This window comes from Electrophorus electricus, chromosome 4 (assembly GCF_013358815.1).
Source record: "Electrophorus electricus isolate fEleEle1 chromosome 4, fEleEle1.pri, whole genome shotgun sequence".
NCBI classification, from domain to species: Eukaryota; Metazoa; Chordata; class Actinopteri; order Gymnotiformes; family Gymnotidae; genus Electrophorus; species Electrophorus electricus.
The window spans coordinates 12,712,665-12,725,463 of NC_049538.1; the positions used below are offsets into that span (position 1 = coordinate 12,712,665).

The following is a 12,799-nucleotide window of genomic DNA, read 5'->3' on the forward strand; positions in this document are numbered from 1 at the left end:
ATTAAGCAGTGAATTTTATTACAGACATGGTCTCCTCTCCAGACTTCCATTGGAAGGATATTTTAGTAAACGTCCAGTAAATGCCATCAACAAATCCGGGCGCAGATCAGAAAGATGCAGATCAGAAAATAAAACCAAACACACCAAGCAGTTTTGGCTGCATATTGCATGTTCAGGTTCCTGGTAGGTTTTCAAACATGGACATAATAGTAGTTCTTCATAGATCTTCCCTACACCTGTCCTTTGCTTGGAAAACAACGGGAAAAGGTAAGATTCCAGGACCTAAGCAAATCTTTAAAAAAGAAACCCATAATTCACGAAGCAGCAATGTCTGTGGAAACTGCACTGACTGTGTGAAGAGGAGGATTCTGGGACCTTGTTGGCACCCTTCGGAAATGCTGGCCTAAACCAATCTGCTTCCTCTGGCAAGTATGCAGCCAGATGAAGGCGCTTTTTGCATGTCTGTGTCTACAGTGTCACGGATTCCTGAGCTCCAAGCGTCTCACTCAAGGCCGCGGATTGTCCCATGCCTCTCTGATGTGTCACACTTCAGATATTCACCACTAAGACAATTACTCGCCATCGGAGTTTTTCGTACAGGCCTCACATGTAAGACACATTTTTCATCTGCCCGCATGGCACTTGGGATCAAATTAGGTTGCAGGGAGAGCACTGTGTGTGTAAATAGGATGTGTGTATAAAACAGCTACGCTGATGAGGGTGACTTCTCTGACATGCGGCCTGTTTCCAGCAGCAGATTGTGAGGCATCGGCCACCTTGCTGACCCCAACAGGCGAGCGTTGAATGGGCAGTATAGCAGAATGTCTTTTAGGCCTGGGACCTGGGCAAGGACATAAGGCACACGCGGGACGTCCCTGTCTCCGATTATTGATTCGGACTCCCGGGTGACTCTTCCTTAATTTTAGCAGGAGAGGTCAGTGGACCGAGGGGCAATGCGCTTTATGGAAACAAATCGATTTTAATGACTAGCGATGATTTGGGTTAGGTTCATGTTAATTCCACAAGATTAAATTCACCAATGGGACAAACTGCTTGGTTGGTGTGTAATTTTCTCCACCAGCACGCAGCCATTAACTTGAGAACTGCGGAGAATCGACGCACGGCGCTCGGCCCAAACGTCTTCCTGACTGCCTCAGACAAATGCTAGCACAGCTGAGACTTTTCATTTCCTCCCTTGTTTGGGTGATACTTTGGCTGCCCGAAAATTTGCGCGAAGACCTGACTTTCCGACGGCGGCCAGCCACCGTCTGGATTGATTGATCTGCGGCTTCAAATGTGGCGAGAGTGTGCACTGGCGCTCCGAGCCCGCGGGAGGCTGGAGATTAGAAATGCACTGTTCCTGCCACCCATCCATTAATTACTCCCACATGCCTGCAGCTAACACAGCCGTCCTTGCCCAACAAAGCAGGGCGCAGTGCCTGGGACTCTTCCGGAGAGAGTTCGCTCACTCCAGGCAGGCTGGGAGATGGAGAGGAGCTCTGGTTCACAGCAAAACGACCTTCGCACTGTGCATGCAATGATATAACTTTACTGTGATCATCAAACTCCACTGAGAGTGAGCAGGGGTGTGTGTGTGTATGTAGAGTGGAGTGTGAGGTGGGGGTAAAGGAAGTGACATGATGCTGAGGTGCTAATGGCCACCATGACACAGTGTAAGTATGTGAGTGTGGGTGTAGGAGTATTTCTAAGTACTGCAGCCCTGAAGCAACTGTTGGCTGTAGGGTCACCCTGCCTGGTTATAATTGGACTTCCAGTCAGAATGTGATTTCATCATACTTTACAGCTAACAAGGCCATGAATCAACACAGACAGAGAGAACTCTCATCCAAGCTGTGTGGACAGCACACACAGACACACACTATACAATGCTTATCACCACAAACTTTTCCAGCTAATCAAAACCTGAGTATGTAGGGTTAACCACAGAATGTTGGGTTTCCTTTGTGAGTTTGGCTCTTTTCAATGTTTCATGCTCATACCATCTCGGTCAGTCTCTTTCTGCTCTTGGCTTGCTCATTTGGGACTGAATCCAGGATTTCTGCTATGCTGCCTTGCAACTATGTTTCCTGTAAATCTGTATACAAATAAACATAATACATTTGTGGGATTTTGCTGATGCTTTTATCCAAAGCAACAATTATGACTGAATACAACTTGAGCAACTGAGGGCCTTGCTCAGGGCCCCAACAGTGGCAACCTGACAACGGTTGGGTTTGAACTGGCAACCTTCAGATTACTAGTCAAGTACAGCTAAATGCTGTAAATATAAATGTAATGAGGAGGAAACCTTGAGAGGAACCAAGACTCAAAAGTCCTCCTCTGGCTGACAACAGACACTACAAGAGTAACAATGTATACATTACATGACCTGACTTGTAACTGTCCTTAATCGTTGCATGTAAAGGGATTCATTTGTTAGCTATTTAAAAAAAAAAAATCCTCTAGATAAAAGACATGCATGAAGTCGTTATACGTTCATCAGACATCTTCGGCAGCTGAAGCTCCAGGAGTGAGCAGCAGCATGTGCTGGCAGCTTTGCCGTACGGGAGCATTCCACTAGCACACAATACCTTGTGGCATAGCTTTCCTGGATTTTTGCAGGACTTCTGGATCCCGACTGGTCTCATCAGCATGCGTGTCTAGACCCCCGGCCCCCTATTTGATCAGCTTTCCTCAAAGAAAGGAGGGCAGGAAAATCCCGCCTTGTCACCAGATGTGTCCTGCAGATAAAGGATCGATTTCCTACGGATGAAAGTGACGTTTTTTTTTGTCATGAATAAAAGAGGTCAGAGGCGCTCCAAACCCGTCCACTTTTTCCTCTGAGAACGGGGTTTCGAGTGGCGTTGCACGGTGGTTTACATCCAGCCGTGAAGGCTGCCATCATCGAGTTACAGCTCTACTCTGCAGCGCACCTCCAAAGAAACACAGGGACATTCTGAAAGGGGGGGGGGGGGGGGGGGGATTTTAAAATCGGATTTCCAGCACAAGCACCCAAGACGTGCGCCCTGCGCAGCGGTGATTTTTGATGTCCTGCATTTCACACGAAACATTCCCTGCCTAGGAACAGCCTTGCTGTCCGCACACATTTTCCAAAGTTAAAAGGTAATGTTCAGCTACCCACCCTAGCTGACCGGCTGACCAGTGCCTCACGTCTTTATGACCTTCCCTGTAGAATGTGGTACAACTGTTATGAGCAAAACTGTGAGAAAGAGCAGGCCACAACAGCACTCTGTTTTCTATAAGACGAACAAATGTAAATGTAGACAGGCAGTCATTTTTTACATACTTAATCCACGTATCCTCCTTTATAAAGCAATTGCATCTAATTCCACCACACCTGACTCTAAGGTTCAGATTCATGCAATGCAGTCATTTGCGCAAACTAGTCCATGCCTGACTCTATACTGAAACTTAGCCTGATCTAAACAAAAGACAAAACATATGTTGGCATTTCACCCTGTTGTCTAAATGTCTAAGTCTAGCCCTTATTTAACTTTCTAGCAATGCCAACCTCCTTAAACTCCCTGCTAAATGCCAGGGGCTTCTTTATCTTAGTCCTTTAAAACCACGTCTCCGTGTCTCACATATGTATAGTATACGTTACAATATACAACGCTTCTGTTTATGTGCTCTTCTAAAACGCATGTACGTGTATGCGTATAAATGCACTCCGCAGAGTCATAAATAATTCCAGGCATTCGTTCACAGATGCGCTAAGAGATCTGCCAGCCAGGTGCATTAAACATGACTGACCCCTCTGTTCCCGGTGGCAACGTTCGAAAAGCCCCTCGGAGATTGCCGGAGGTTACCGCGAAGGCAGCTTTCTCCGGCCGTTAAGACATGTTCAGCTCGGCTCGGCTCCATACGACCGGCAGGGTGGCTCTCTGCGAAGACACGGCGCGGCGGATGGCAGAGTTCAGCTCAGGCTTTCTCCACCGCCGACCGATAAGTCTACCGTTCCGCGCGCCCCGCGTCAACACCCGCTCTTCAGTGAAAACGCTGCTGACTCGCTAAACGCGCTTTCACGCCAGTATAAACGATGAATCTCCTGTGTTAATCGTCCCAATGTTTGGCACTGTTGCGCCCATTGGACGTAGACACGTTTAAATCTAGGGCTCAGTAATGCTTAAGTGTTTTGTTAACTCCATTTGGATTTTCTAGTCTTGTAACGGTCGCGTCAATCAATTAGTTCAACCAGGCTTGTATAGGCACTGCATTCAATAGTTGAATTAATTGAAACCTTGACTACATTGAAGCGCACTATACACTGAAAAACCTGAAAACACAAATGCCAACATGGTAAAGGGGACATTTTGACCTTGTGTTAAGATGTCGCTGAGCCTAAAATGAACATAAAAATGGAAGAACAATTGAAGTTACACGTTAAGTCAATAACACAAAGTGGAAGCCGTTACCGAGATAGGTCAGGGCACGTCAGTCAGATACGGTGAGGTTAATGAAGTCACTAAAGGCTTATTATGTTATAGGCACTCATACCAGCGCAGTGCTTTAATTCTGGCCAGATAAAGGGATGTGTGATGAGGTAATTCCGTGTGTAATTAGTTTTCCCTTTAATGGCGGCTTCCATCCAAGTCGTGACAAGCAAATGCAAATACAACCCCGGTCACCCCCACCTCCTGCCTCGCCCCGTCCAGCATTAAGCGCACGACCAGTCTGTCTGTCTGTCCAATCCTATGGAAACCGTTTTTAATATTTCATATAGAGAGCAGGCACGGGGCAGCAAGATGCACATTCTTGTTCTTTTTTCCCCTCCTTATTTCTTCTTCGTCTGACTTTTATTGAATAGACTAAACGAAAAGCGCAGTGCACTGTGAACTTCTTCAGCTGTTTTGAACTACAAGGAGAACTAGTGAGGATCAACACTGCCATCTTCTGTTCAAATGTGTAACAACACTCACCCCATACCACTTCACCCCAACCCCCACCCACCAAAAACACCATCATAACCTTAACACAGTAGTAAGCGGTGACATCAACGCACTGATGAAAACACCTTAGTTCATAAGTATTATTATAAAAGGCAGGCATCATGTTCTTTTATAGTAAAGGCTCACTAAAGACTGCCATTTCTCAGGGTGGGAAGCCTGGAAGCATCTTGCTGAATGGCCCATTGCCTTTACCACTGCTTCGACCTTCAAACATTTCGCTTCACGAGTGTGGCAAGACTCTGGCGACTGACCAGTGTTAAACATAGTCATTTCTCTGCAAGCTGAGCTGAGACTATGCGCTTGCACTGAAGTGTAGCATGGAGTAGACTAAATGAAAGGGTGCTCCTGAGAGACTGGTACAGGGCACAAAAACTCACTTTTTAATTCAGATTGTCACATTGCACTTGCACATTACCTCCGAGAAAGTTGGCCGTGCACCTGATACAGCCAGCGCTTGGGGTCAACTAGAAACATGAACAAATCACAAGCAAGGTCATATTTTAATGCAAAAAGCATTAAAGCATGGAGAGGTTGAATACCTGTTTATGTGTTTATGTGAGACTGCAAGAGGGCCTGACATTCAACCGTGCTAGCCATTACATCCATAGCCATTTCCCTTTTCCATGCTCAGATCATTTGTTCCACAGAATTCCAGTTTCTTGATGCTAGGCAAAGCTGCCCAACAATGTCATCACTGGCCCACAGCAGAATAGGGCCCCGGTGAGAATGAAATCCCTGCTGTGGGCAGGTGAAATACGCGTGCACTCATTTTGGAGGTGAGGGTTACACGGGTGCCGCCTCGCGGGGCAGGGCTAGCCTAGTACATTTTGAACTGCCAGTTGGAAATACTACGTTGGTATTTGGATGCAGAACAACAGAAGTGGCCTCAATACATCACTGGTGTTTATGACTGAGCACACATGACTGACTCCCCAACCAGTCATGAAATAACGGAAACCTAGGTTGGGACGGCAAGCGTGCTGAGATTCCAAAATGTCTAGGCATTCATGTGTATCTTTGACTTGAATATGAAAATATGATGAATATTCATCATTTTCAGCACCAGTAGTGAGACCACATTAAATATCACAATTCTCTGTGACACTCATCCGATGTCCCTAGCACAGGAGGGAATAAAAAAATTATATAAAATAATAAGATTTATAAAATTAGCCCTATTAATACAGGAGCCAGTGTCCAGACCTCCATCTTAGCTGATTAGGATGGCATGTCTACATTGCGTCTCTTAGACTCTGGGCATGCCATGCCCGAGGCGCTACTGAAGATACCTGTGCCAGCGGTTTGATCTAGGCATGCACTGGCTTATTATCACATTATTTGCAGAAACAGGGACCACCTGCGGGCTTGGATCTGCTGTGTCGCTACACAAAACCGACACAGCAGAAATGCGTTATATGAGACTACCTGCCTGCAAAAGCTAGTCTATTATACATCACCACACACTGGGTGAATACAAAAGCACAGGAAACGAGGTAATGTGGGAAGCATCCATTGTCAAAGCCCAGTTTGACGCCCGCAACCGCAGGAAACGTCATGGTGCACAACTTGATAAATAGGCGCGTGTGGAACAGCGCCTCTTCAAGGTTATACAGAGAATTGTTAAAGATTGTCGCAAAGCAATAGCTTAGCACAACGGTCACTGTCGACGTATGGTGTCGTTTTTACGGCATTAATCTGCAGATCTAAACATTGCTAACGCGGGAGCGCGCATAGTTGGCAATTTAGGTTAGTGCGTTCGGCCTGTTTCGCCAGAATGGGGATAGCCGATGAAGCAGATCGGACTCTTTTTGTTGGTAACTTGGATCCCCAAGTAACCGAAGAGCTTTTGTTCGAGTTATTTTTACAGGCAAGTTGCCGGTTCTCACTAGTCTTAGATAACCATCTAGGTTAGCTAATCAACTAGATAGCTTGGTTTGGTATTGGAAGAGTAGTTAGTTAGCTAGCTAGCAAATCAGCTAACAACTAGCTAGATAGTAACCTTGAAGACTGAGTCTGTTAGTTAGCTAGCTAGTTAGCTGATTAGTCAGGACAGGTCCAAACTGTAATTACACCTAGCTAGCATTGTGGTCTGTATGTGGAAAATTAGGTTTTGAGTGTAGCGTCTTAGCTAGTAGCTAGGTTAAGCTCCATTTAGCGAGGTTAGCCAATATATTTGATATGGTGGTATGTTAACTGGGGTTAGCCAACCTAGGTTAGTTAGCGTTAGTCAAGCTAGCTATCTTAGTCTAGTTATTCTCTTCATTGGTAGCTACTGTAGCAGTCTAGCTAACTGTTGTTTGATAAATGTAACTCGAAACGTAATGTTCTAGTTAGCTCAGCTAGCTTGCTATCTTAACGCTGAGATGCTTGACTCGGTAGCTGTTAGGCAGACAGCGAGCTAGCTAGGTTAGCTCATCGCTTTTGGTTTAATAACGCACCATAGCTAGCTGCAATTACCTTACTGTGTTCGTTTTGATGATGCTTATGAAAGAGCTAAAGCTGTCTGATTTCTTTCCCCGCTGGTGCAGGCTGGTCCTTTGATCAAAGTAAAAATCCCAAAGGACAACGAGGGGAAATCCAAACAGTTTGCCTTTGTGAACTTTAAACATGAAGTCTCTGTCCCGTATAGCATGAACCTGCTTAACGGAATCCGGCTTTTTGGAAGGCAGCTAAACATACAATACAGAGCAGGTGGGAGCGCCCCCCCCCCCAATGATTGTTAATGTTGCGAACTGGGTGCTAGTAGATACGCTAACGGTGTTTATGACTCTTATGGGTCTCTGACAGGCAGCAGTCATATTAATCAAGAGGGCAAAAGTCCTGCAAATTCCCAGAATCCAAGTCCAGCAAACACACCTACTCATCGCGGTGGCAGGTATATCTCGCAGCTATATTTTGTAGGGAGGTTTGTTTGGTGTCTGCTTATTTATAGAAGGTGTCCGTGCCCTGTGTTAATGTGCAGATATGACAGGACTCCAGAGCAGATGGGCTCTCCATCATACTCCCCACCTCAACACTTCCAGAGGTCCTTTTCTTCACCAGACAGTCTGCAGAGGCAAGCTCTGGTGAGCACATCTTTGTTTGCTACTAAGTGCTTGTTCTTCTTAGTGTTCCTAGTGCTGAATACAGCTAAACACATGAAGCAGAACACCAGGCATCACAAGCATAGATGGTGGACAACATACGATGTGTTTCCTTTTCACTGTCAGTAAGTGGTAGAAGGAGGTGTAGATAAATAAATACCACAAGCACAATTCCGTGTGTGTGTGTCTGTGTATGTATGTATGTATGTATATGTATATGTGTGTGTGTGTGTGTATATATATATATATATATATATATAAAATTTGTATTAGCTGCTATCGGGTAGTTCCACGAGTGGTTAGAATTTCTCTTCCCCCCACCCCCCAGATAAACAACATGTGGCAGGTCCAGATGCAGCAGCTGCAGCAGCTGAATGGAGTGTTCGCTCTTGGCATGCAGCAGCATCAGCAGCAGTTCAGGGGTGGGGTCTGTAGCCCATGGCAACAGGACAGCTCCGCCCACAGGGGCCAACGCCACACCCAACAGCAAGACAGCGGTGGCCATCATGGCCGGGAGCACCGGCACAACAGCAATGACCGTCATCACCGCGATGGCCAGCGAGGCGAGTCCCATCACCATGACGACCGGAGCGTCAGCCGGAATAGAGACTACCCCCCAGACAGACACAGAGACTCTAGAGAAGGCAGAGATGGACGCTGGAAACGACACTGAGCGAGAGTATGGGTTAAAACCAAATTACACAAAAACAAAAAGCTCTCTTAAACAAGCTAGATGTAGAGGTAGGTGAAGACCTCCACAGCTAACTTCTTTAACAGGCTTTTTTAATGGAAGAAAAACAGCTGTTTTATATTGTTTTCTAAATGAGACCTTTTTAAACTGTTTTAAACTGATGTGTGTTAGGGGTGTTGTCTCCCTTTATGTTGTATGGACGAAGATATGATTGGACAAATGACCTAATAATTTTATTTAGTACAAAAAGATGATGCATTAAAATATGACTAAAAAGAAAAGCATCCACATTGTCAAAAGTAATTCACAGAAAATATCACTTCATTTTTTTTAATATGTATTCTGAATAGTTTTAATGCTTGCTAGAATAGGTAGATTCCAATATGTCAGTCTAGTTCGTTTTTTTTTTTGTTTTGGTTTTTTTTTTTCCCTATGGGATTTTATGAGAGATGTAGCCTATATAGAGCAATTTAATTTTGATTTTGGGCCCAGTAATTGTGTTTTGATGGGCCAGATTTATCTTGGAATTTATCACGTAATACGTTGGTCTACTTTTTTAGGGCAAGCAGTGACAGGCTGGTCACTGGCTTTCTAACCCATTGCAATCAGCAATACATCTTTTTGTATGGTGAATGGATAGTACACAAGGGCATTCATGCATTTGAGCAGCAGGGATTTTTTTCTTATGGTGACTATATGTATTCTGGCAAAATAAGGATTTTGCTATACCTGATTCCTAAACTGTTTGCTAGAAAAAGACAACAGATTTTTTTTCATTCTGTGATTTCTCAGGAGATTTTTGGTATTGAAAGTAGTGTTCCTAGTGCTCTTTTGCCTTTCAGAGATAGTTTGTTTCAGATTTTCAAATATGAACTTGTTAAACCTGTGTACAGTGACATTTTTCTCTTCTGACCAGAGAAATACTGCAAAAATAAACACAGCAGCGTTTTCAATGAAATGGTCGATTTGCCATCGGTGTCCATTTATTTGTGCTTTACGTCGTAAAGCACACGTTTTCCTCCAGTTTGTTCCTTACTTTTTTCTGTGCATTCGCTTAGGTAAGAACAAGAAGCACGCTTAGAACTGAAATAAACGCACGAGCCTACACCTTGTTCAGCAAAGGTAGGTTTTAGCGTATGCTATACACACCTAATGTTTCCAAAACGATTCGGCTGTCAAAACGTGCTTGTTTTTTTCACTGGACAAACTACGCATAGCCAACCACAAGTAAACGTTTAGGTACTGACAACTTTTCAAAATGGATGAGTAGACTTATATGAGCGTTGGCATGGGTGTGTCATGTTGGATGTTTACAAAATGAGCACATTGGCATACTACCGCAAAGCAAGTTTGCTGCGTAGCTGGGGTACGGCTGTATGGCTTGATGTGAGAAAGCATGTAGTTTCGACTAGCGTTATTTTTACACTCCGTGGAAATCATATGCATTCAGCTACTTGCAAGTCTGCATCTACCAGGCTAATTTCCCCCCATAGAACATCAAAGAGACGTAACTCCACGTGGCCGAAATTCGAATCAAGAAGACCTTAGCGCTCATGTTACGCCTCGCGCTGCTGAAGGATGCATCTGTCGCCCGCAGTGCCACGCGTACGACAACGTGACAGACGAAGTTCTGTAACGTCCACGCTAAGGTCATAGCAACCCTTCCGAAAGAGCTTAGCCTGCTACCAGCGGCTCCCGTTGCGTATCACCTCGTTCATACCGACAAAGCCTCGCGCTCCATAAGTGGAGGTGCATTTGCACCACGCGCATAGAGGCTCTTTGTCTTACCACTAATTTGGCGAGGATCGAATTGCGCCCTGATGCTTAGAAGCGCTTTAGATAAGTGCGCGGCGGTAGCGGGAAGAGCTTTGTTGGAGAGCGCTGTCTTCTGTATTTAACCTGCTGCTTTAATTGATTTAGCTGCTTGGCGTCACCGGCCGGGGAGCCGCTGGCTAAAGTATCCCCACACGTAGCCCCACAAGTGCGTGCCGGTGTGGAGACATTAAGGGAAGCGTTGTCCCATATGGCCCTGTCCAAGAAGGACCTCGGCGTTATTCCAGACCTTAAGACGCGACGACTAAGATAACGGCTCACACACTTCGGTGTAACCCGGGTTTCCATCACCGGGCTAATAGAAATCAGGTCGCGGGGTTCATAGGTGCCATGTCGACCCTCCCCACCCATGTCTCTAACGCAGTTGTTCCCATCTCCTCCCTTTGATCAAACACTCACTCCCAAGAGCGTCAACTTTCCAGCGCAGATCTTCATATTTCCTGCGAATAATCCCCCGCACTTTGAACACCGCGCTGGTAATCTCGGCCCTTCTGTAAGTTATTTTTACTCTGCCTGGGAAAATGATAATCATTTCGAGAACGGCTTGGAATCCTGTAAACGAGAACCCGACACTAACCTCTCCCAGGGAGTTCAGTTTAGTTGATTCTCCCCCCGCCGGACACGACATCAAAGCAGAGATCCATCCGAAAACAGCCCCCTCCAAACGCGTAGTTCTCGGACCGGCAAAAGTCGGAATGAGACTACAAGTGCGAAGTACCGGACTCGTCGCATACAAAACAGCGATGCGGAGGAAACAAATGAAATGCGACGTTATTCGGGCTTTCCGGGTTGATCGATGAAACCTTAAAAAATGCCATTATGTGCGGCTTCTTTGGTCATGCGCGTTTCAGTCACGTAAAACGTTTCATATTAAGAGCAGAGCCTGATTAAGATTACGAATAGTGCAGTAAGACAAGAATTCGGTCTACCTTTTCTCTTCATTTTTCGCCAGTAGGCCTGTTTTTCATTTTTTAGGGTGAATTTTAAACGAATATTTCAGATAGTAACAGACTAAATAAAGTCTAATACGCCATATAAAACAACTTCTTTTTAATTTTTTTCACATTTAAATTTAAGTCCACTAGGAGCGAATATCTATGTGGATTTCTATAAACATATATCCCCTCAGGAAACAAAAACATTTTCAGATATTTTAATTCAAATTTCAGTTCTAATTGACATGTTATAAAATTCAGGTATGCAGCTTCTGAATCGTTCCGTGTATGTTTAGTATTTTACATGTTTCCATTAAAACGTATTTAACATTGGAAAAAAAACAAAAAAACAATGGATTATAATATTGAGGAAATAAATGTCACACATTATGACGGGACCAACTGGCTAACTAACCCGTAAGCTGAAAGATAATGTAGGACTTCTTTACAGTCTGTTAATGTTGTTTTTAGCTTTGTCGAGCGAGGTTTCGAGCCTACGCCCACACTTTGTCATACTTCATCGCATTGGGTCCTTTTCACATTGTAATAAATAACCTACACTACAGATACACAGTTTTGCGGGTGATTAATTAGTCACGAGCACATATGACTTTTCAAACGGTTTAGAAAACTTTGTTACCTATATGAGGCCAAAGGGATCGAAGGTTTGCAATATATGAATGTACTGAACACTTTAATGATTTGCACAACGAAACTGAACTGTTAAATATATTGTGTTCAAGTAGCCTACATTATCCGCCAAAGAGCCCTGGGTTTCTATGAATAACTGAATCTGATTGTATAAAATAAATAAACCCGCCCGCGCTTTTAAAATTATTTCAGATTTTGTGGCACAAACAAACGCGTCTAAATTAACGTAATTGTTCCAAAATATTTTGTAGAGCTTTTTGTAGAGCTCCGCCAAAGCTTACTTCCAAAGCGTGCTTATCTAGGCCTATTTGTAATAGGAAAATCAATACCAAGATTGGTAATAATACTAGACGCAGTTAGGCTACTTCTTATTGTCTGAGAAGTTTAATTGCTATATATTAGCGTATTAATATAAACAACATCATGACGACGGCAGCAACGACAGTAATAAATGTGTAATAAATGACTGTCATTTAAATTTTAAATAACTCATTGGAAATGATGTTTTGTATTAATGAACACAACGTTCTGCAACAAAATCGCTTATTGTAGCAGATAATCAAAATATTAACACCCCAAACTCTTCTTTGTTTATTTAACTTTACGTTTTAATCGTTGTGTAGGCACTGCATATCA

At 44.1% G+C, this 12,799-nt stretch overlaps 1 protein-coding gene and 1 long non-coding RNA gene across 2 annotated transcripts in view; one reads left to right on the forward strand and one right to left on the reverse strand.

Moving 5' to 3' along the window:
- The window catches only part of LOC113592155, a 34,995-nt gene extending 23,695 nt beyond the window's left edge, over positions 1 to 11,300 (reverse strand). Inside the window, exon 1 of the long non-coding RNA XR_003412282.2 lies at positions 11,155 to 11,300. This is a non-coding gene — a long non-coding RNA (uncharacterized LOC113592155). The remainder of the gene's footprint in view (positions 1 to 11,154) is intronic.
- Positions 6,616 to 9,707, forward strand: rbm7 (RNA binding motif protein 7). The gene is made up of 5 exons (XM_035524860.1): positions 6,616 to 6,837; positions 7,499 to 7,661; positions 7,758 to 7,845; positions 7,933 to 8,035; positions 8,382 to 9,707. Exons 1-5 carry the CDS (start codon positions 6,745 to 6,747, stop codon positions 8,724 to 8,726), a joined length of 792 nt encoding a protein of 263 aa, XP_035380753.1. The 5' UTR covers positions 6,616 to 6,744; the 3' UTR covers positions 8,727 to 9,707.
- Positions 11,301 to 12,799: the final 1,499 nt, after the last annotated feature.

What these genes read in the sequence shown, in the direction of transcription:
- rbm7 (XM_035524860.1), top strand. Translation starts at nt 6,745, where the DNA reads ATGGGGATAGCCGATGAAGCAGATCGGACTCTTTTTGTTGGTAACTTG. An exon ending in TGTTCGAGTTATTTTTACAG is followed by an intron (nt 6,838 to 7,498) that starts GCAAGTTGCCGG and finishes CCGCTGGTGCAG; the next exon opens with GCTGGTCCTTTGATCAAAGT. An exon ending in AAACATACAATACAGAGCAG is followed by an intron (nt 7,662 to 7,757) that starts GTGGGAGCGCCC and finishes GGTCTCTGACAG; the next exon opens with GCAGCAGTCATATTAATCAA.